The sequence below is a fragment of the Myxine glutinosa genome, chromosome 11 (genome assembly GCF_964187855.1).
Source record: "Myxine glutinosa chromosome 11, kmMyxGlut1.1, whole genome shotgun sequence".
Classification (NCBI taxonomy): domain Eukaryota; kingdom Metazoa; phylum Chordata; class Myxini; order Myxiniformes; family Myxinidae; genus Myxine; species Myxine glutinosa.
This window is the reverse complement of record NC_136271.1, coordinates 61881819-61907190: the sequence shown is the minus strand read 5'-3', so window position 1 is coordinate 61907190 and position 25372 is coordinate 61881819. Positions and strand designations below refer to the sequence as shown.

At 43.0% G+C, this 25372-nt stretch overlaps 1 protein-coding gene across 2 annotated transcripts in view; it reads left to right on the top strand.

The window, feature by feature from the left end:
* LOC137436718 (choline/ethanolamine transporter flvcr2a-like) overlaps nucleotides 1-25372 on the top strand; it is a 50794-nt gene that overhangs the window by 14971 nt on the left and 10451 nt on the right. For both annotated transcript variants that reach the window (XM_078786712.1, XM_068130745.2), the window contains exons 2-5: nucleotides 10160-10301; nucleotides 10676-10813; nucleotides 16501-16568; nucleotides 22468-22571. In XM_078786712.1, the coding sequence (XP_078642838.1) occupies nucleotides 10160-10301; nucleotides 10676-10813; nucleotides 16501-16568; nucleotides 22468-22571 (452 nt within the window). The remainder of the gene's footprint in view (nucleotides 1-10159; nucleotides 10302-10675; nucleotides 10814-16500; nucleotides 16569-22467; nucleotides 22572-25372) is intronic.

The following is a 25372-nucleotide window of genomic DNA, read 5'->3' as shown; positions in this document are numbered from 1 at the left end:
GCAAGCATGGATAGCTCTGCCCTTTACAAGCGTCCCCCAAATGGACCCACCATAACCGTTCATGGAACCGATGTTGATTGCCAATTTGTGATACCATTCAATGCATATTTACTGAAGAAGTACAGAGCACACATCAACATTGAGGTTTGCACAAGCATAAAAAGTATAAAGTACTTATTTAAATATGTATACAAGGGACATGACTGTGCCAGCATTCGAGAGCACGGGAGAGTGGAGGTTGACGAAATAAAGACCTACTTTGACTGTTGGTATGTCAGTGTCCTAGAGGCAGCATGGAGATTGATGTAATTTGAAATGCACAAACAGTCCCATTCCATCATCAGACTTGCGGTTCACTTACATGAATTGCAGACTGTCGTGTTCAGGGATGAACGAAACAACCACAATCAATCAACCACAATCAAGCAACCACAAGGGATGGTAACGAGGAAGAAGCCATTGTACGACATAGGGGTACAACACTTACAACTTGGTTTCATTTAAACCAGAGAGACCCTTAGGCACGAAGTTATCTGTACCATGACATTCCAAAACATTACGTATTTGAAGATGGACGAAAGACATGGAAACTTAGACGCAGGGGCGGCGACAAGGTTATAGGATGCATGGTTTCGGCAAGCCCGATTGACATCGAGCGCTTTCATCTTCATGTAATCCTGCTGCACTGCCCTGGTAAAACATCATTTGAAGACCTCTGAACAGTAGATGGAGCAGTTTGTGAAACATACAAGGATGCAGCCAGGAACCTAAATTTAACAGAAGATGATACAGAATGGGACAGGTCCTTAGCTGATGCAGTTATCTTTGCCATGCCACAACAATTGAGATCTCTTTTTGCAACACAATGCATATTCTGCACACCAATAGACACGTCGGTACTGTGGGAAAAATATAAAAACGACCTTTGCAAAGATTTTGTGCACAGTGGCCATGTCTTGGAACAGAGTATTTACATGGCATTGCGAGAAATACAGTCCTTCTTCCTGAGACATGGACAGACCTTGGAAGCATTTCAGTTACCAGTACCTCCAGACACTGTTGAAGATCATTCGAGCGATGATTATCAGTATGTACTGGGAGATGAACATGAAAAAGGTGAAAACAACAGACAACTACTAAATGATGACCAAATCGAAATTGTAGATGAGGTCCTACAGGCCGTTTAGTGTGGGGACCAGTACACAGGCAACTGGTTGTTTTTCGTTGATGGACCGAGCGGAAGTGGCAAGACCTTTCTCTATAATATGCTTCTGCACTTCTTGCGAGGCCAGTGTCGTTTGGCTCTTCTAATGGTGTACTCAGGCATTGCAGCAACATTGCTAGCAGGAGGCCAGACATTGCACCATATATTTAAATTGCCAGTGCCCATTTTGGAAAACTCCACATGCAGCATATCACCTACGAGTAAAGATGCAGATGCTCTAAGGAAGGCCAACCTATTCATTTGGGATGAAGCACCTTTGGCTCCAGCATATGCTTTAGCGGCTGTTGATCGATGTCTCTGGGATGTAACCAGTAACAACATTCCTTTTGGTGGAAAGGTCTTGCTTCTTGGTGGGGACTTCAGGCAGGTTTTGCCCGTTGTACCTCGCGATGCACCTGCAGCAATCATCGCCACATGCATCAAGCGCAGCAAGTTGTGGTCAAAGTTCAAACAGCTGAACTTAACATCAAACATGAGAGCTAATGATGACGAACAATTCTCAAAATGGTTGCTGTCGGTTGGAAATGGGACTGTGGAAACAATTCCTGACTCAGATTTACAGGGTGTCTCAAAATAGATGGAACCCATTAACATGATAATAATTTATTACTCAGACAAGAAACTCCAAAAAAGATTACATTTCCTGGAAGCTGATATGATAACAATTTAAAAACTGAAGATTTGAGGTCTCTAGCTCAAAGGACACATTTATTAGAGCACATGTTCCAAATGACCGCCTTTGCGCCTTAGACACACTTGAAGCCGACGAGCGAAGTTGTCAATCACCCTGACACACTCTTCCTTCCTGATGGCACAAATCTTCTGGGTGATGGCCACTTTCAGTTCAGAAATGGATTGAGGACGATTCTCATACACGTGGTCCTTCAAGAACCCCCAGAGATAAAAAATCTGGGGGGTTCAGATCGGGTGAATGCGGAGACCACTCGGGTTCGCGGCGCCTGTTGATCAGCCGATCAGGGAAGCGGTGGTCCAGCCACTCCATCGTGATGTTGGCTGTATGTGGAGTTGCCCCATCTTGTTGGAACCATTGCACATCTCGATTCACGCCATGACGTCTCCCAAGTCCCCTCCAGAACTTGTTGAGCACCACAATGTAACGCTCCTTTGTGACAGTGACTGCCTCCTCGTCTGCGTCTTCAAACCAAAACGGTCCGATTATGCCATGTTTTGAGATGGCCACCCAGGCCGTGCATTTCACAGAGTGCAAGGGCCTCTGAAGCACCTCGTCTGGGGCTTGTGTGCCCCAGAACACATTGTTTTTGCTATTGACATGCCCACAGAGCAAGAAGTGTGCTTCGTCGCTGAACCAAACATCATCAAGAAAGTCAGGATCCTCTTAGATCTTGTTCTCAAACCACCGGCACATCACAACACGTTTTGCCATGTCAGCTGGTGTGAGTTTATGCTTGATCTGGATCTTGTATGGGTACAGCTGAAGAGCCTTGATCAAGATTCTTTGCACTGACGCACGTGAAAGACCCAGCTCTTGGCTACGTCTTCGGATGGACTTTTTCGGGCTCCTTCCGACAGAATGTCTCACCCGCATTCACATTGTCAGGAGATCTTGCAGTCAGCTTCCTGCCAGAACTGGGTGTTTCTGCCTTCTTGTTGAGGTTGTTTACTGATGCAGTGGCTTGAAATTTGTGTGCCCAACGATAAATTTTGTTTTTCTGGGGATAGTTGTTGAAGTTGAACTTCTGCGAAATTTTGTTTGCACCGTTTTGAATGATTTCGTCTCCAAATAAGTAGTGACGTAATACGACTGCCTGATCGTATCTGTGTAGAAGACAACATTTCTTTAGCAGAGGCTGTTTTCGGTAATTTGAACGAAATCCATTCAAACTGTGATGCGCTGGCACAATGAGCCGTGTTGTGTCCAAAGAATGAATCCACATTTGTGATCAACGATGAGGTACTGGATGCATTTCCTGGGGAAGAAAAGACGTACTCAGCGCGGGAAGAAAAGACGTACTTCAGCGCTGGAAGAAAAGACGTACTTCAGCGCTGATTCTGTTGTCTGTGATGACCCTGACGAGGCACTCAATTATCCTATGGAATTCCTAAATCAATTGACTCCTTCTGGAATTCCATTGCACAAACTTCGTCTCAAAGATGGTGTTGTCACATGTTACTCCGTAACTTTGATCCTAAACAGGGACTGTGCAATGGTGCAAGATTGGTTGTTAAAAGATTGTTTCCGAACATAATAGACCCGGAAATAATTTCTGGCAGTCACAAAGGAACACGCACATTTATACCCAGGATTAGTATTGCACCTTCCAATACAACACTACCATTCGTATTCAAACGCCATCAATTTCCGGTGTGTGTGGCAATGTGGCATTCTCTTTCTCGATAAACAAGAGTCGAGGTAAAACATTACACAAAGTTGGGATTTACTTACCAGAGCTCATCTTCAGCCATGGCCAATTATATGTTGCTGGCAGTCACAGAGTCCCTGGTGTTGGGCTAGCGGCTAGGGTGCCAGCTTAGGATCCAAGGATCCTGGGTTCGAATCCCGGTCGATCGCTGAATTAACGCCAGGGGGGTTGATTCAGCCTGTCATCCTTCCGAGGTCGGCAAATTGAGTACCAGTACACTGGTAATTCCCTGTTTATCGTAAAAAGGCGACAAACAGGGTTGGCGGCAGGAAGGGCATCCGGCCGTAAAACATTGCTTCAAAAAGGGGACCAAAAAACAACAACAACCACGGTCCCCGAAAAGGCCAACCCCCACTTTGCAGGGAAAAATGGCCTCTAAACGGTGGTTTATTGTCGCGTGCTGAGCGATTTGAGGACGTGAAGGTAAAGGTAGTCAGTAATGGCCAACAGGGAAAAATCGATGGCCACAGTGGAATATTCACCCGTAATGTTGTTTACCCAAAGGTCCTGCAGTGACACCATTCCAGGCAACCAAAGGAGGGCACGAAGGAAAATAGTTGACTCCAACACATTTGGATGCGGTGATTGAGTGGACCATTGCTGCTGTTTTGATGCTTTTTCACTGCTGTTTTGATGCTTTTTCACTGCTGTTTTGATGCTTTTTCACTGCTGTTTTGATGCTTTTTCACTGCTGTTTTGATGCTTTTTCACTGCCGTTTTGATGCTTTTTCACTGCCGTTTTGATGCTTTTCACTGCCGTTTTGATGCTTTTCACTGCTGTTTTGAAGCTTTTTCACTGCTGTTTTGAAGCTTTTTCACTGCTGTTTTGATGCCTTTTCACTGCTGTTTTGATGCTTTTTCACTGCTGTTTTGATGCTTTTTCACTGCTGTTTTGATGCTTTTTCACTGCTGTTTTGATGCTTTTTCACTGCTGTTTTGATGCTTTTTCACTGCTGTTTTGATGCTTTTTCACTGCTGTTTTGATGCTTTTTCACTGCTGTTTTGATGCTTTTTCACTGCTGTTTTGATGCTTTTTAACTGCCGTTTTGATGCTTTTTCACTGCTGTTTTGATGCTTTTTCACTGCCGTTTTGATGCTTTTTCACTGCTGCTTTGATGCTTTTTTACTGCTGTTTTGATGCTTTTTCACTGCTGTTTTGATGCTTTTTCACTGCTGTTTTGATGCTTTTTCACTGCTGTTTTGATGCTTTTTCACTGCTGTCTTGATGCTTTTTCACTGCTGTTTTGATGCTTTTTCACTGCTGTTTTGATGCTTTTCACTGCTGTTTTGATGCTTTTCACTGCTGTTTTGATGCTTTTCACTGCTGTTTTGAAGCTTTTTCACTGCTGTTTTGATGCTTTTTCACTGCTGTTTTGATGCTTTTTCACTGCTGTTTTGATGCTTTTTCACTGCTGTTTTGATGCTTTTTCACTGCTGTTTTGATGCTTTTTCACTGCTGTTTTGATGCTTTTTCACTGCTGTTTTGATGCTTTTTCACTGATGTTTTTTCACTGATGTTTTGATGCTTTTTCACTGCTGTTTTGATGCCTTTTTACTGCTGTTTTGATGCTTTTTCACTAATGATTTGATGCTTTTTCACTGGGGTTTTGATGCTTTTTTTTGCTGTTTTTGTTTATAAAAATCTCATTTCAAGAAATATATAGAAAATAGATTTTTCAAAAAATATCTCGATATATAATTCATCGAAAAAGTTTAAACAACCATATAATATTACAGTTATGTTTAACTCTGAGTGAGAATATTTCTAAATTTTAAAAACTTTCATCTGATATTTGGGATTTTTATAAACAAACTATTTCCGATGTGCACGGATGTGTATTCATAATAACAGTATGTGAAGTAAATAAATTGTGTAGATTACATCATTGGTGGTTCTGATGAATTGCCAGTAACCATTTTCTGAAGCTGAATGTGAGGGTGCAGAGGGTGCAGCATCTAAATTAAGATGTCCAAATGTCACATACGTCCATGTCAGTGGGATTCCCACGGGTGCTCCCACTAGTATCTAATAACTGGTTCATGTCCATCCGTCTGTTTGTCTTATCAGCATATGATTGTCAGTTTATGATGGAGGAACAACTTACTTAAATTGAATGTTATATTTTGAATACGAATCAGAACATGAATTGGGAGAATCAGAAAAAGGTTTGGCACTTATGAGTGAGACGATATTTGTACTCCTGGCATTCAGAAAAAAATTGAAAATCATTCCAAATAGGAAACTTTGTTTTTAAGTACATTATTGTGACGGTGATGAAACCGACCCCGGGAAACAAACATCCATGACACGTAGAGCTCCTTATTCAGTTATACCGTTAATATGTGTGCACAGATAGGCCCCCACCCGTTGTCTAAAGGGAAACTGGGCAGATGCGTTGTCTGTGTTTTAGATAGGTCTTTTTCTTTTTTTCTCCTGTTCTTACTTAAACTCCTTTCAATCCTTTATATTCATTGCCATGGCTCATTTGCAGTGGTTGCCATTTCATTTGTAACATGATTCTCTAACCAACCATTCTCTAACCATCTAACCATTCATCGAGTCCATATCGGGTACAAACCCGTTGTTCTTTACAAATCCCCTTTTTAGCCGCGTCGCAGACGCTGGTCATAGAGTGCCCTCTGCTGTTGTTGTTGTTCTTCTTGTTCTTGTTCTTGCAGAGAAGACAAAATTTCAAAGCTCCACCCATTCTGGGAACCATAGCTCCACCCATTCTGGGAGAGGCTTCATATAAACAAATATCCACCATTTTATTAACTCGCATAGCTTTGAGGCCTGTTTTGTAGGCCCGTGGTGTCTTCCTCTCTCACACAGTTTTATTTCAAATCAAATTCGATATATCATTTCATTTTTCACAGTCGCTAACATCGTTTTAGACTCGGTTGAAAAAAAACGGGAAGAAAATCCGATGAAAGTTGCCCTTTATAGAACGAAATGAATTCTCAAAGGCCTGTAACTTCAAGTCCATTGAGATTTTTTTTTTTTAATCGCGGCATGGTCAGTCATACACCGCCCGAAATAACAGACGGGAAAATGCCGAGATATATATATTTTGTTTAAATCGCGGCATGGTCAGTCATACACCGCCCGAAATAACAGACGGGAAAATGCCGAGATATATTAAAAATTCGTCCATTTGATGACAATCGTCACGATGAAATATTTAATTTATACGTCGTCACAATAATGTGGAGAGAGGAGCATAGCTTCGTTCACGTGTCGCCACATACGGGAAATTGCCGAGATATATATTTTTTAAATCGCGGCATGGTCAGTCATACACCGCCTGAAATAACAGACGGGAAAATGCCGAGATATATTAAAAATTCGTCCATTTGATGACAATCGTCACGATGAAATATTTAATTTATATGTCGTCACAATAATGTGGAGAGAGGAGCATAGCTTCGTTCACGTGTCGCCACACACGGGAAATTGCCGAGATTTTTTTTTTTTTAATCGCGGCATGGTCAGTCATACACCGCCTGAAATAAGAGACGGGAAAATGCCGAGATATATTTAAAATTCGTCGCCACACACGGGAAATTGCCGAGATATATTTTCACTTTGCACAAAAATAACATCAAGTAATCGAATCAATAGGAATGTCCTGTGCCTATAACATCGACGTTATAGGCACAGCTGCATCTAGGCATTGTGTAACATCGACGCGGCTTTTGTTTTAATTAAAACTTTTTGTACTTGTTTCTTTAATAATTCCCTCACACAGCACCACACAGAACCACATTATAGGCGACAAACTCCCTCTCCACTCCCTCCTTGCTTTTCAAAAGTGATGGGTGGGAAAGACCGCTGAGTGGGAAATCCCATTGAAGAGGAAGTATAGTCAACTCAGAGGAAGAGTCAGACTCTGAAATGATTGCCATTAAAAGGAGACGAGTTGTGCTGGAGCATGGATGAGCTGTGCCAGACAGTCTTGGGTGAATGGCGCAGCAACGGTTCGGGCATGTGGCAGAGGTGCGAGAGTGAAAGGGCCAAGATGTCCCTAGCATGGAGAGATAGCTCCACCACAGACGTACACTTCTGTCTCTTGCTTTCACTTAAATAATCCCAAATTCGTCTACCTGGACTCATAAAGACCATCACAATTCCAAAGAGCTGTCGATAATTTGCCTCTTGACCCTTCCGAGTGAGGTTTTACATTCACACCTCAAATGTTTCCTCTGAAGTCAAAAGCTTACATAGCACACGCTGTTCATGCACTCACCTTCTGCTTTAATTACTCCTCCTTCTTCCTCATTTTCTTTCTATTTTGGGTTTGGCAACTGTACTAACTGTAAAAACTAAATTTGTGCCCTCGTCAATTCATATATTTTCAATTTATGTTTTAGTAGCTCTTGAAATATTTCATTTATAAAAAGTAGCTCACATTGAAAAAATGTTGGTGACCCTTGTTGTTGTTGTTGTTTAGCTCCGGACAGTTCTCTCAAACAAGCCCACAGAATGGAGACAGCCGATCGATCTTGCATGAGCAACCCATAGATCCACTACATCCAGGATGGTGTACCCCTGCCTTCATGAAGTGAATGCCAGGACAGAGTTAGAAAGAGAGAGACACAGACAGAGAGACACAGACACACACAAAGATAAGAGAAAAAGGGCCAGTCAATGGGGACTGATTGGCACTCTGACCGTGACCGCGCTGCCCAGACAGAGCAGGGAAGAATGGGGAAGATTTGGCCCCCGACTTGTGTTAGGGGTTACAACCACTGCGAAGAGGGGTCTTCGATAGTTGTGGCAACTCTTGTTCTATATGGTAGTATAAACTTATGTAATTGGAGCTGTCAAGCACAGCCCCTGGGAAGTGGGCGTAGCATGTGGGTTGGTGCAGTATCGAGGTGAAGAAGAGGCTGCAGATATGGGTATGTACGATGCCGATTGATGCTGCAATATATGGTGATCAATAATGCCTCCATCTCCTCAACTGTAACTCAACGTCAGCTTATTAGAGTGTATAAGGGTGTTGTATAAAACTGCTTCAGGAGCACAAACTTCCTGATTTTTTTAAAACTATCTTTAAAAGCATTGTTTTATTAAAATTGAAGTACAGCCGCACTGACACTCGTGGCCCCAACATTCTAGGGTTTCGCGTATTCACGGTTGATAAATTGGGACCTGCTTCTGCATTTTCAGCTCTGTCACGCGCATTTGCGTTTTTTTGCAGGTGCACAAAAATATATATCCATGAGCCACAACCATACTAGAGTTCTAAAACGCATCTTCCACCAACCATACACAAAGAAACTGGACGTACGCAAAAAACATATCTTCCATGAGCTACAAGCATGCCTTTCTTCTACATTCGCAGCCATGTTCATGTTTTCGCAGCCACATAAAAAAAAAAATTTAGCCACGCTATAAGCAAGCTTTGTGGGATATCCCACCATTCCCACTGTAAACAGCTTCGTGGGATGTCCTACTGGCTGCGTAATATGTCATCCCCCGCAAGTTACTGTACAGAGTAAAAACCCCTCCACCACATCTATTAGTGCAATTAGCAGCTGCTCCATATGGCATCATCTGAGCTGTTACACAATGAAAATGTTTCACTGCATTTACCACACGCTGCATAACACGTTATGCCCCATGAGTTACAGAATGAAAGCACTCCACCGCATCGATTAGCGCAATTACCTATCCTCCTTTTCCTCATTGAAGCAATGCCCCGACATTCGTGGGATTTTCCTTGACATTTGTGGGATTTTCCTCAGCATTCGTGGGATTTTCCTCAGCATTTGTGGGATTTTCCTTGGCATTCATGGGATTCTGCATTCACGGGATTTTTCTCAACATTTGTGGATTTTAATCGACATCCATGTGATGTTCCATGGCCTGGTGTTGGCTTAGTGGTTAGGGTGCTGGCTTGGGATCCTAGGATCCTGAGTTTGAATCCCGGTTGATCGTTGAATTAATGCCAGGGTGGTTGACTCAGCCTGTCATCCTTCCGAGGTTGGCAAATTGAGTACCAGCTTACAGGGATGAATGTGCCGGTGCATGCCCCGGTTTAGAATAGGTACACCGTATCCCTGCATATCATAAGAGGCGACTAAAGGGTTGGCGTCAGGAAGGGCATCCAGCCATGAAAACCATTGCCTCAAAAAGGGAACCATAATGATTGTCGTGGGGCCCACAAGACTAACCGCCGCTCTAGCAGGGCAAATGGCCTTAAAAAGGGAATTTTAAAATTCTTATTCATGTGATGTTCTGCGAATCAGGAACCGCCGGGAACCAATCCCCCTTTTCCCATTGAAACAATGCCCCCACATTCACGGATTCGACATTCGCAGCATTTTCCAGGAATGTATCCCCCGTGAATGTGGGGTCCGACTGTATATACTTAACACTGCGCAGGGTATCGCGTTCTATGAACTCTCTAGTTATTATTGCTATGTGTCACAGATTCACCTCCCATTTATTCTGTTGCACATATCGTTATCATTTGTGCCTTAACTATCCTTTCATACACTCACTTATCTCCACCTTTATCCACAGATTGGCACAGCTTTTGGCTTTCTTGTGCCTCCTTTGATTGTACCAAATGAGAGTAATGATGGCCACCTTGCATGGGATATTCGTCTCTTGCTCTACGGCATCGCTGCTTTCAACACTGTCAATCTGATTCTCATCATCCTCCGTAGGTTCTTTCATTATTTTGCTATTTATCACTGTTTGTCACATCCAGGGAAAATATCTCAACTTATTGGTGATATCAATGCAAGTACATTAATATAGAAAGGAAAGTACATTAATATAGAAAGGAAAAATACTACAGCATATGGGATATGAACCTTCATTCAGGTCACCATGAACCATCAGTTCAGGGGAAAATGCCAAACAGACCAACTCACATTTGCTCAAAAAGGTGCCATCGTAGGAATTTCTATAATTGCGCCAATAATCGCAATTATAGAAATTTCTGCTTTATAAACTGCAGAAATAATAAGATCAGTTGAGACAAGATGGGATTAATCATAATGATGATGTGCTGTACGGTTTGTATGTGCACAGTTTACCAGGATAAACCTCCTCACCCACCAAGCATTGCCCAAGCAACAGCGATGGACAATTCTGCAAGAGAGTCCTACAAGGATTGTATCAGCGGCCTCATTCATAATAAGGATTTTCTGCTGCTCACTTTCTGTTACGGTATGGCCAACAGGCTTGGGTCCAAATCATCTATGCTCTGTGGTGTACTTTTTGATTTAAACAGGTTACCTACCAGCTCGGCAACCTGAGATAAGCCACTGGATGAAATCAACAAGACTTTGATTGTGGTTTGCTAACCGCCATGGGAAGCAACGAGAAGCTGACGTTTTCTGGCCTTGACCTCATTTCATCTGATTACTGCCATTCCTTGCTTCCTATGGCAGTGACCACACATCAATGAATGCCCCATTGATTTATTTAATTGATCTGCCTGTTTTAATGCCAACACAGATCGACACTTGCCTTCTTTTCTTTTTTACAGGACTAAGGCTCGAAGTGGAGCTGCCACACACTTACATGTCCTACACACATGGTGTTACGTATTCCTCCCCGAACCCCGGTTACGGTGCACCTCGGAGTCTCGAGAGGGAACGCGGCAGAAAGATTTGTTATTTTGAGTGTTCTAATAAACCATGAAAAAGCCACACCAATGCAATTGTAGAACAAACCAAGTAATTGTATTACGAACTCTCACATACCCAATAATAACACTCTTAAAGATAGTACAATGAGAATATCATGTGCATTAAATGAACAATACATATGATGGTACCATCATTCCCCAATGCTCTCAAAGCAATAAACTCATGATACACCCAACGTTAGTGGAATGTAACATTCCCCATGCCCGAATCTTCACGCGGGGTGGAGGTCGAAATCGTGCAGAGCGGCAAAACAACTGGCAGGTATTGGCGCGGCTGTTGATGAGTTACGAGTTGAGAGGTCGATATGGGAATTGAGCCGATATAGAAACCAACGGCAAAACAAGATGCACCAAGCGAACAGCCTTTTCGAGGACAAAATAGTGTATAAGCCTGTAATGGAGGTTCTTGCTTTTTCTCCAACAATAACTCGTGCTTGGTAATACAACCTGAGACGCAGGTTTAATTGCAATCACAATATAGGACGTTGTCGAGGGCAATCCCTTTCATGGGAAGCTTCAACTCATTCACGACCAATATAAAAAAAAAAGTCTGCTTGCGGCCTCAACGTGACTCACAGCTCTCTCCCTCTCCCTGCCGATCTCCATCTCCTCCTCCTCCTTCCGATTCTTTGCCACGTTTTCTTTTTCCTCCACAAACATTTATTTTTACCTTTTACTAAAGTCATCTCCATTTCACACAAAAATCTTAACACTATTACCTGAAACTAAAAATCCTACAAGTAAATAATCAACAACAAAGGCGGAAGTGACGAATCCGTAACATGCACACACTTACATGTCCTACACACAGGGAAGTAGGGGGAAAATTAGAGTTCTGAGACGCTCACAATTTAACAGAAGTGATGGGAAAAATGCTCGTAATTTTCATAACACCACCCCTCAAAAACATCACACCTATTTCTCCCACTTTCAAGTCAGCCAGATGGATATTAATCAAGTTTGCTATAAACAAATATTAAGGATTATGTTTGATTGACATTGGAAATATTATTATTTTATCAAGTAAGCGTTTGTTGATTGAATAATAAAAATTTATCTAATCTTTATCAAACACAATCCTCAATAGACACACCCCCAAAACACAACTCCCCTTTCCAAAATGGGATTGGGATCCCCTCAAAATCTCACATAAGTGTGAGTTCTGGGGAATCCTCAATTTTACATTGAAATCATTGGGGGGGCGTGGGGGGAGGCAGAGTGGGTTCGGGGGCAAGAGGGAAGAGAGAGAAGGGAGACATTTTTGATGTTTTTCCCCCCAAAAAATGTTTCTCCCTTGTTTTGCTTAACAATTCTCTTTGACAATATTATTTTGCCTTTTGGAAATAAAAGAACAATATAAGGGGATAATTCATTGGTGGAACACCAGCAAAGTCATCTTCGGAGCCTTCCAATCACCCCTTTTAGGATGAGCACTCCTGAAATAATACTACTATGAAGATTACTTTGGGAAAAATATTCATCTTGTTGCAAAATATCTCTTTGTTGGAACAATAATCTGAAACTATACTATACTCAAAACTACTCTGAAGTTTCTGGATTTCAGACTAGACCCTGGTGGGTTAAACAGGTTTTATGAGCGCTCAACCATCCCACTTACCTCAGAGCATATTTCTGGTGTGCGCAGTAATTATATTTGTCTGAAGGCCTTTGAGCTTCTGCATAGACAGATGACATATCTCTCTCTGAGGGCCATTTTGGATGCTGCATCCATAACGATCTTCCTCTTTCCTTTCGGGATGCTTAAGAAGACAAGGCATTTGCTGAAAGATGTATTGTAGAATGCTCTACTGCCTATTTACACTGGAAAGTAATTTACAGACCATCCTCTATGTTCACATTTGGTTATCAGGTCTTCGTAATCGCCTTTCTTCATATATGCATTGGACAGGTTCTCCTCCGTTGGGAGTGTCGATTCAATAAAGATGACATTTAGTTACTGCCGAATAGATGGTGATATCAGGCTGTTTGGCAGTTTCCTTTATTTGTGGAGGGAACACTGTTGGCGTATGGTCTGCATCCATCAGAAACATCCAATCATTAGCCTTCTGTAGGATGTCCTATCTTTCAACCTGTGGATGTGGCAATGTGGCATGGATGGGTTAATGTAGAATGTACCATCAGCTGTATGGAATGCAATTTGGAAATGGAGTTCGGCTTTGATACAATACTAGTCTTCTTATTTGCATGTTTGGCATAAGGAGTCAGACCTGATGCAATTGCTCTTAGGGTTTGATTATGGCGCCAGTTGTATCTCAATTTTGAAATGAGTAGCTGCACCCATTTAAGATGTGGAGCAGTGTGCAGTGGCGTTGATGGCACAGTTGACACAGTCCAAGGTTGGCTTTGCTCCACAATCTTAGATTGGCTGCAGAATGGATTTGGTCATTCCAGTGTCATTGATGTTCTTTTGATTGATTGTCCAGATTGACTATCATTGATGTGGAATGACAGCAGTTCCAGTGTCCATACATAGAGCGGTTTCTTCCATGACATGTGACATATCGGTCTGTATGGCAGAATCTCATCTCAACCACTGTCCTTGTTTAACACAATCATACAGGTAGACCAGCATGTCTTCCTCATCAATATCCTTTACCAAATTAGTAAGGCATTTTGTGTGTTCTCTTCTGGTCATTTGGTTTTATCTGTAGCCGAAGCCTGCTCGGTCAGTTTGACCTCTGCATATCCCATTCAGGGTAAGGTATCGCTTCTTTCGTTCTAACTTTCACACCATTCCACCAAGCCTTGTTTTTGTTTTTTTCTAAACACTCTCTGCACAGTGTTTTGGTCTTTCCATCTCTGGAGTGTTTGTTAAAGTGGTACTCGGTGACCTGCATACATTTCGCAGAGGTGGAAAGTCTTTTCAGTTGTAGACCATATCCTTTTCTAGTCCTGAACATGGTACTTTTGGAAGTACATCTGCTTACCACTACCCATCTTTTCAGGTACTTGGTGCAAGTTGCCTCTTGACTCTCAATGTAAGATATTGGGAAGTTATAGATGGTGAACTCGCAGGTCATTTTGGCACAATTGCATTGTTGTATATCCACATCTTCATGATTCCAATCAGATTGCTTTCATCAGTTGTTTGTAACATTGCTACCAGCCTCATCTTGACAATTTGTCTGATGTTATCATCATTCAAAACTTCGTAAATCAGCTTTCCGAGAAATCTTATGGGTTGCTTGTGGATATACGTGATCTGTTTCAAATCAATTTCTAGTTGGGGACCGTAGTCTATATATTGTGTCTTGTGGCTTCCACGCTTCTGCTCTGCATTTGAAAGAACTTTCTTCACAGCATGAGACTTGCATTTTGGCAGGCTTAGCTTTCATGATTTGTGTACACTGAAGGAAAGTTTGAACCTTATTGATGAGCTGTTGACATCCTTCTGGAGTTTTTGCTACCAGACTCAGGTCATCTGCATATGCTTTGCAAGATGTTGTGATGTCTAATCTAGGCATACAGTATCCAAGGTGATTGGACTGGTCCCGCATGTCCAGTCAAAGATTGAAAACGGCCAGAAAAATGATGCCGGATAATGGGCAGCCTTAGAAAACACCAATATAGCACTGAATCCAATCCGTTGTCCAGTCCTTGGTTTTCACACATATAAATAGCTCATCATAGTACTTGAACACGATCTTCCTGATATGAGCTAGAATATGGTACCACTCAATTGCAAATTGTATGAGGCTATGTGGCGCAGTGCCATATGCATTTTGTAGGTCAAGCCAGGTTGTCATTATCGGTTTTCCATTCTTTTTGGCGTCTAAGGGCATTTCAGTTAGTGCCTCCATATGTTCCACACAGCCTGATATTTTTTTCCACGAAACCCTTCTGAATGGATTTGTCAGCATATTTATTTTCTGTCAGATACTCGTTGGTTTTTTTGTGTGCAAGGATACCCATTCCGAGGTTACTACAGGAATGATTCAGTGTTATGGGTCTGATGCAATATGGATTGCTCATATACTCTTCTTTCGATATCAGGATCGTCTCTCCTACTCTCCAACTACTGGGTATGGAGGCGGTTCTCCATATATTACATATAAACTTGTATAGCACATTTGTTGCTCTTGGACATTTCTGCCATACTAATTATGAAATACGATTAGTTCCAGGAGCACTGGCATTTCTTCTCTTCCGGAGATGGGCATTCGGGCCCAGTTGCATAACACATAGTTGTGGGCAGTCCCACAGTACTGGCAGTGGGACAAGCATCATGGGAATGAAACATACAGGAAAAGGTGAGAGGGAGGAGGGAAGGAAACCGAAACCTGAAATTGAAATGGTTGCTACGAAAGGTGAATGAGGGTAATAAAGATCAGAGGTAAACATTCATGATGACAGGAGATGGTGGTTCACTGCTTACTTGAAGTCCTGGAGGGAAGAGTGAGACAGAACATCTTCTGGAAGATGGTCCGATATACAGGAAAAGTGAGGAACAAAGGAGTTGAGGTGTGAAGTCAGCATGGATTTTGGAAGTTTCACCACATAAGTTGCTGGAGAGGATCAGAGAATTGAGAGAGCAGAGGGAACAATGTTGGAGAATAAACAGTAGCTAACAGAGAAACAACCGACCTGTCTATGATGCCAAAGTGACAGACCTTGTGCTTCTGCCCTCTCCATGTAGATTCCAATAATTTTGTGTACTTTATATTCTACAGAATCCCAGAGAGACAGATGTGTGATGCTGGAGCACAATCCCATAATGGAGAGCAGTACTGCATTGAGCTATGGAAACAGACCTTGCACACTGAGTAGCTCAGATTTTCCAAGGAAAGATGGAGGATGCCCAGTCTGCAGCTGGCTTTTGATGCTAGCTTTGCTATGTGGTCGGCCCAGGAAAGTTATTGGCTGATGGGGAAGCTTAGAAGTTCAACAGATGGAATGGTTGAACAGCACCAGAAATCTAGTTCCAGAAGTGCAACAGTGGTTGAATCCATAAATACCAGTTGTGGATTCCCGGATAATGATTGGAGGACAAAATTATTGTTCATGAAAGTAAAATGACCTTTTGTGGTGGTTTACTTAACTGCTCCATTCAAGATTAATCCAAATACAGTACCACGTTCTTGTTGGAAGATATATTATACAAATTTTATTGTTATTGTTATTTATCATTAGTTGGGGATCGTAGGCTTTTAATTGCCATTTACACTGGTACGTGTTTTTACAGGTTTAAGTGCTGGAGCATATTACTCCTTAGCAACTCTACTCAACCAAACAGTTCTGTATTACTACCCCGTGAGTATACCATTCTTTTATATTGTTATGAATCTGGACTAGGGGGTAAAATGGGCATATTGTAGAATAGTTATTGTAGTTGTTATTGTGCATGTTTGAAAATGCATAATGTATTTGCTGAAATTAAATATAGGTGTCACATATTTATAAATATCTAGTCGCTACACCCTACTTTCCCCAGCTTCCTGCATCCTTGAACCTCCCCCAATGTAATGTCCTTGTATGGTCTTTTTCTTCCGTTGTTGTCAGCTCTTGGGCATGCACCACAGGTCCTTACCCACCCCTGCAGGATCTCAAAAGTCACGATACTGAGCTGGTTTAAGTCTTGTCACCTGGTTGTTTCCTGCGCTCTGATGTTAGTGGTGCTGCTCTTCTCCATGTTTCCAGCCTACTCACCTGCTTGCTCATCTTCTTAGAGCTCTTATTCTTTGTGATCCCTGCCTTCTCACCTGCACGTTTGTCTTCTGGAGAGTTTGATTTTCTTCTTTGTGGTTTCTGCTTGCTGCACCGTGGTTCCTGCCCGGACCTGCATCTGCATGGTTCGGTGGTGCACAGCGAGCGCAGCAGGAGAGACACCATAAGGTGTCGCGAGAATATTCCAAACAAAGACTTACCCACCTTGCAAGCACATCGCACATTGAGCAGGTTTTTTTCTCTGTCTCGGCTAATCTCTTCCTAACCTGTGTGTTTTTTGAATGAATGTTTAAGTTCTTTAAGTCGGTCGAAGTCTGGATGGCACATCGAGATTTTTTTTTAGGATTCATTTGTAACAGTCTGTGTCGTCACTTGCTGTGATGAATCCCATTCGTTAATTAGAACCTATATGTGTTCATGGGCAGCGGGCTCCACGCTCCACCATGTGGGCCATCCGATGGACAGTTTTGGGTCCGCGCATTGGGCGCCGCCATTAACACATTGCTTGACGGCTCGCTCAGGCAAATTTGCTGCAGTCTTGTATCTAAGATGCCGATTCACGCCCAAATTACCCAGCCGTACACGGCGAACATTTCCTCCCCTCCCCTGTTTTGCTGTTTGTTTTAAAGCTGTTTTAAAGACTTGGAGGGAGGAGTGGGATTGAAGAGAGTGAGGGAGTTTGTCCAGAGGTGGGAATAAAGAGGAATGAAAGAGTGAAGGTGAACAGAGAGTCCTGATTTTGGCAGTTTCACCAGAAGAGGGTGGCTGGCAGATGTTGTGCTGCAGGGATGTTTGGGGGACACCGCACAGAAAAAGCTGGGGGAGCATGGCCGGAGAAGAGTCGGTAGAAAACAGAAAGACCACCTACCTGCCTGCGGTGAGAGAGTGAAACACACTCAGAATCAGCTACATCCCGGGAGATACCAATGATTCCTAAACGCCTTCATTTCTTCAGCGTGAGGCAGGAGCGCCAGCCCAGAGGGGAGCACAATACCCCCATCAAGCTGTGGATGAAAGCTTTGTATGTGGTAGTAGGTCAGTAGAGCCAAGGAAGAACCTCGCACGACGGAGGATGCCCAGTCGGCGACCAAAGAAATGGGGATGCCGGAGCACCGGATATTTCTGATAAGAAGCCTGTATACTAATCAAGAAGATTCACTAAGAAGAGAGTATGGAGAAACAGAATGGTTTGGAATTGGAAAAAGGGTTAGACAGGGATGCATTGTCTCCCCTTACTTGCTCCATCTGCATAGTAAGTACATTATGAGGAAATCAAACTTGGATGCCATAGAGGCTGAAATCAGGATTGGAGGAAGGGTGTATCAACAATCTAAGGTATGCTGACGATACCACTCTGTTGCAGAAAGTAAAGAGGACTTCATGAAACTGCTGCAGACAGTAAAGAAGGAAAGTCCAAAAGTTGTTCTTTATTTAAACCTAAAAAAATACCAAAATCTGGTTAATTTAGAAGATCGACATGTTCAGATTGGGAAACGATCATGTGGAAATCTTGAAGATTTTAATCTTCCTGGGTTCCAAGATGAAAGTGAGTATAGAATGTAGAAGAAAATTTTTATAGAGAACATGTTGTTGGTGTTGGAGAGAACAGCAATGTCAGGATTGATAAAGATCAGGAAACACAAAGTGACGAAAACAAAAAACAAGAGGATGCTGGTGAATGCTCTGGTACATTCGGTTGCGATGTATGGATGTGAGTCATGGATAGTGAAGAAGAAAGAAATGAAGAAGACTGACTTTTGAAATGCAGTGTTGCAGATGAATGTTTAAAAAATCCATACACTGCAAGCAGAACGATCAAATCAGTGTTTGAAGAAACACTCTGTTGGCCTGAACAGTTTACGTTTTGTATCCCACTGATAGGTCGGACCTGAACCAAAATCTAATTGTCTTGTTCTTGTTACTTACCCAGTTGTTACTTACAACACCAGGAGACCTGGTGTTGGGCTAGCGTCTAGGGTGCCAGCTTAGGATCCAAGGATCCTGGGTTCGAATCCCGGTCGATCGCTGAATTAACGCCAGGGGGGTTGACTCAGCCTGTCATCCTTCCGAGGTCGGCAAATTGAGTACCAGTTCACTGGTAATTCCCTGTGTGTCGTAAAAAGGCGACAAACAGGGTTGGCGGCAGGAAGGGCATCTGGCCGTAAAACATTGCTTCAAAAAGGGGACCAAAAAAACAACAACAACCACGGTCCCCGAAAAAGGCCAACCCCCGCTTTGCGGGGAAAAATGCCATAAAACATTGCTTCAAAAAGGGGACCAAAAAACCAACAACAACCACGGTCCCCGAAAAAGGCCAACCCCCGATTTGCGGGGGAAAATGGCCTCTAAACGGTGTTTTTTTTTTTTTGTTACTTACCCAACTCATCCACCAAGTTTCGTTCGAATCCATCGAAAACGTTTTGAAATAACACGGTATATTATCATTTTTGCGGGTTGAATCGCTTATAAAATAAATAATAAACTGTATCCGGAATTGCACCAAATTCTCAGGAATTCGCCCTTGTGACACCCAATCTGTCCAGCAAGTTTTGGCCAAATTCATCGATAACTTTTTTGAGAGAATGAAATTACACGTCGATACTTCTCACAAACAGACAAGCAAACAGGGGTGAATCCATAACCTCCATTCACCTTAGGTGGTGGAGGCAATTAGACCGCCATGTACATTAGAAGCACTGATGCTAACACAGAAATTGCCATACTTTGTACGTATCGTGCGTGCAAAAAACAAAAGTCTGGAGAAATCAACCATGCTGGGTATGGTTGAGTGAAGAGGAAGAGGCTGGCCTTATTTGCACTGGATGGATGGGGGTAGAGGCTACAACCAAGCTGTCTCTGCCAAAGCTTCGGGAAACAGTGCAGGATGGGGATGTTTGGAGAAATCTGATCATGAATGTCACCAGAAGTCGGTCAAGACTTCATGGAACTAGATAACTCGATAAACCCCAGGTCCTCAGGGCCTTGAGCGGCAGTGACCACAGGATGCCAAGACAGCATGGATTTCCAAATTATGCTGTTTATATTGCACCAGGTACATATGGAGAGGACCCGAGGTGGAAAGTGCCAGAGAGCACAAGGAAGGGGTGCCAGTGATGGCCCCCGGGATTCAGACAGGAGTGTTGTAGCACTCATCATGGTGGCTTTCGGAGCTCAGGGGTGCCGCATTGCAGAATAACATACAGAGAGCCTGTGCAACGGGTCACATTGCCCAGCCATGAGATTGTGAACACAGGATGTAAAATTGAGGGCCATACCCAGAATTTGAGGATGTAACCACCATGCAGTGCAGAGGATGAAATTGGTTGTAAAACTACAACAGAGGTTGGTTGAAAAAGGTAAAATGTAAAATGCAAGTGTTTTTGAAAGTAGGAATGCTTCCCTTTCACACCATTCAACAGCTGCGGCCCCTGGAAAGAGGAATAGGGCAATTGGGCTTAGCAACCTTTGAGTTAGAAATTGTTAGTGGAGGGGAATTTACACCCCCATCGAACCACTCCATCAGCAAGTCAGGTGAGGTCACGCTACTCCACCAGTGAGCCAGGTGAGGTCAAGCCACTCCACCAGCGAGACAGGTGAGATCATGTCATTCCACCCTTTAAGTCCCTGCACGTTCCTATGCTTCATCCTGGGAGGGAAGTAAAAAAAAAAGTAGAACCAAGAGTTTGGAGGGATTAGTAGGGCAGATTCTAATTAGTTCAAGATTAGATTAGGACAAAGCCAGACGTCCTGCCTGCTGTCGCCTCAGACAACACCTACTCGCCTACCTGCCTGCCTACAAGCCTGTCAGCCGTTCTTTATGTACATTGTGGACCACTGCTGTACTGGCCATATGGGCCAATGACCAATGGACGGAGGAGCTGCCTGGAGAAAAATTAACTTTTGAATGAAAAGTAATGTAATACCCTTCCTCCGAACCAATACGACTAGGAGGGGATTTGTGCATATGATACAGTATACTGTATGGCCAGCCAGATGTTGTCCTTACCACAGACTCAAGGATAATCGGGCTGCAGATTGAGCATGAAAATGAGGGTGAAGTGGCAACTGGCTTCCTACCAGCTAATTTTGATATTTTTAATAAAGTATGGGCCCTGACTACTTCACACACCAAAAATACCCAGAATCCCCTTGGGGGAACATGTTCAAGTGACGTCATCAAGATGGCCTCCATTTTTATTAAGTTTTTGTATTTTATTTTTACATTGAGGGTCCCTGTGTCCTGATCTGTAAGAAAATGATACTAGCTTCTGATTTAAATATTCTATTTAATAATATTAATATTTAATAATATTTAAAAAAATATTATTAATTATATTTAATAATATTTAAAATAATATTTAAATAATAAATTAATTTAAATGCATGCATGCAATGCATTTAAATGCATTTAAATTAATTTAATTATTTAATTTAAATATTTAAATTAAACGCAGCTGGTGTATGGATCATTCAGCCATCATAATCAAATAATGGAGGCATTAAGGTCAATAGTGGTAGAGAGGGAAGATGCTCCACAATTCAGAAAGATTCAGAATCATTGATCTCCCGCGATGAAGCTAACTCCAAGGGCCTTTCACTCACTCACCGCAGGCAGGTAGGTGGTCTTTCTGTCTTCTACCGACTCCTCTCCGGCCTTGCTCCCCCAGCTCTCTCTGTGCTCTGTCCCCCAAATATTCCTACAGGTCGCACAAGATCTGCCAGCAACCCTCTGATGGTTAAACTGCCGAAATCTCGGCTCTCTGCTCACCTTCACTCTTTCATTCCTCTTTTCTTCCACCTCTGGAACAATCTCCCACACTCTCTTCAATCCCTCTTCTCCCTCCAGGTCTTTAAAACAGCTGTTCACCACCCTCTCTTATCTTCCCCCATCCAAAACCTTGATCTTTTCTACCCCCGCTAATTCACCCCAGATACATTTTTTCGAAATTCCAACTTCTTTCCTGGAAGTCCTTGCAGTGTCCATATGTTTTATACCTCTCCCACCTCCCCCAAAGCCCTCTCCCTCCCACATTTCTCCCGTTGTCCTTGCTCTCAAATGTTGTGTTTGTGTCCTTCCCCCTCTCTCCCCATCTTGTCTGCCGCTTCCCTTATTTTTTGTGTTTTGTGTGTCGGTTTGACTTTTTGTGTGATGAATGTTAGCTCTTTCATGAGCCTCGATCTTGTATACAAAAAAAAAAAAAAAAAAAAATCGAGCAAGATATTCTGACGGCTGTCTGCTGTGTATTGGCTTATCGATAAATCATTTTTAATATCGACTTATGATATACTATTCATAGAATGAGACAGATTTATCAATGATGGTTCTATGCCAAACAGACCTGTGACAGAAACCTGGGGCTCCGGATCCTCCACAGAACCCGGGGACAGGTAGGATCATGTCCCAGATACCCATGTGTTTCTGTGGACGTGATCCCACCATTGCATTTGTGTTACCTGGTGGAGATGTGACCGTATGTGCCAACAGGGTAAAGAAGTCGAAACCGGCTGGATTGGACTCACCATAGTGGTGACTGGAGTCGTGAGCGCTTTACTCGCAGGGTTCTGGCTCGATCAGACACACACCTACAAGTAATTACTTCATCATCAAAATGTCTCTAAAATCATAATCTCTTTTTTTTATATTCGAAATAAAAAAATACAGGAGCTGGATGGTAGCTGAACATTTTCGATCTGCTCATGTGTGTTCAATGTAATGTATACAGTCACATGAAAAAGTAAGTACACCCCATGTAAAGTTTTGACTTTTTCAACATATTTCAACATACAGCTATTTGATCTTCATTTCAATAATATTGATAATAATAATAATAATAATAATTCATTTATTTTGTATAGCGCTTTTCCAGAAGCCCAAAGGCGCTTTGACAGAGTGGCAAACATAATGCATAACAATACATGAAAACAACAATTGCAAAAAGACAAGAATCAATAGGGAAATATTTAAAGCAAAAGGAGGGAGAAGGAGAAGAGATAGTCAGGGGTTAAATGCTGTGGGTTGAATGTTGAATGCAGTGTTGAACAGGTGGGTCTTTAGTGATGTTTTGAATGTGGTGAGTGAGGAGGAGTCTCTGATGGTGTGAGGTAGTGAGTTCCAGAGGGTGGGAGCAGCGATGGAGAAGGCCCTGTCCCCCCAGGATCTGAATTTGGTCCGGATGGAGGGGGTCAGGAGGTTGGTACCAGCAGAGCGGAGGTTGCGGGTGGGAGTGTGTCTGGAGAGGAGGTCAGCCAGGTAGGATGGGGCCAGGTTATGGAGGGCTTTGTATGTCAAGAGGAGGATTTTATACTGGATTCTCTGGGGGATGGGGAGCCAGTGAAGCTTGTAAAGGACGGGGGTGATGTGGTCACGGGTCCGGGAATGGGTGAGTAGACGGGCAGCGGAGTTCTGAATGTATTGGAGTTTATTGGTGATTTTTGAGGGTGAACCATAGAGGAGGCTATTGCAGTAGTCCAGACGGGAGGTGATGAAGGCGTGGATGAGGGTTTCTGCAGCCGTGGAGGAGAGGGATGAGCGGAGACGGGCAATGTTTTTCAGGTGAAAGAAGGCTGACTTTGTGATCTGTTTAGTGTATTTGTCGAAGGAAAGGGTTTGGTCAAAGATGACGCCAAGATTCCGGATGTGAGGGGAGGTGGATACTGGGATACCGTCGATGTTGAGGGCAAAGTTATGGGTGGATTTTGTGAGCGTTTTTGGGCCAATGATGATTATTTCAGATTTATCACAGTTAAGCTTGAGGAAGTTGATTTGAAGCCAGGATTTTATTTCAGTGATGCAGTTTGTCAGGATAGAGTGGGTGTCGGTGGAGACGGACTTGGTGGAGATGAAAAGCTGGATGTCATCGGCGAAGCAGTGGAATTGGAGACCATGACGGCGGATTAAGTGACCGAGCGGGGACAGGTAAAGGATGAAGAGGAGGGGGCCAAGAACTGAACCTTGGGGGACACCTTGGGGGAGGGGAGCAGTGGGGGATTTGCAGTTATTGATGGAGATGAACTGGTATCTGTCAGAGAGGTATGATTTAATCCAAGAGAGGGCAGTGCCGGTAACGTTAAAGGTGGATTCAAGTCGGGTGAGGAGGATGGTGTGATCGATGGTGTCAAAGGCAGCGCTGAGGTCGAGGAGGACGAGAATGTTGAGGTTGCCAGCGTCAGAGGAGAGGAGAAGGTCGTTGGTGATTTTGAGGAGAGCAGTTTCAGTACTGTGGTTGGACCGGAATCCGGATTGGAATGTTTCATACAGGTTATTGGCAGAGAGGTGATGTTTGAGTTGAGTGGCTACAGCGCGTTCCAAAACTTTTGACAGAAAGGGTAGGTTGGAGATGGGTCTGAAGTTGTTTAGGGTGTCAGGGTTTAGACCAGGTTTTTTTAGAATGGGGGTAACAGCAGCAATTTTGAGGGATGGTGGGACGATGCCTGTAGACAGGGAGGAGTTTATTGTTGCAATGATAAGTGGAGATAGACTAGCAGTGATATGTGATAAGTGATAGACTAGCAGAAGTACCCGGCATTGCCGGGCGGGGGAGGGGAGGGGGAGGGGAGGGGAACGGGGGGGGGAAGCGAGCCCCTTGGCAAAGCGAGCGATTTTTTTTTTCATACCGTCATATCGTTCATAGCGTCATAGCGATTTTTTTTTTCATAGCGTCATAGCGTCATATCGTTCATAGCGTCATAGCGATTTTTTTTTTCATAGCGTCATAGCGTTTCATAGCGTCATAGCAATTTTTTTTTTCATAGCGTCATAGCAATTTTTTTTTTCATAGCGTCATAGCGTTCATAGCGTCATAGCGTTTCATAGCGTCATAGAGATTTTTTTTTTCATAGCGTCATAGCGTTCATAGCGTAATATCGTTCATAGCGTCATAGCGTCATCACGTGATCGCTCTGAGCGAATCAGCGCCCACCTGCTCTGATTCCGTCGATTCCGTGCGCTGAAATGCGCTGAGGTAAATATGAATAAAAAATATGGATCGTCAAATATTTTGAGTTCGGCCATGTTCGTCCCACGCTCAATGGCCATGTCTATGTCAAATATCAAGCACGTAAGCCTCTCCGTTTAGGAGTCTATCCGTAACATTACACACACACACACACACACACACACACACACACACACACACACACACACACACACACACACACACACACACACACACACTGTGTTTTATATATATAGATAAAGGTGATATAATATCACAAATATCATGAAACATTTACATTTTGTAGACCATTGTATAATTTAAATACACATAAATGCAAATTTCGCATGTTATAATATGCAAATAAAGTTGGTCCATGGAAGGTGTATAGGAGAAGAATACGTTTTACTCATTTCATGCTCCTTTTTGTATACATAGCCGAGGCTCGTGGAGGAG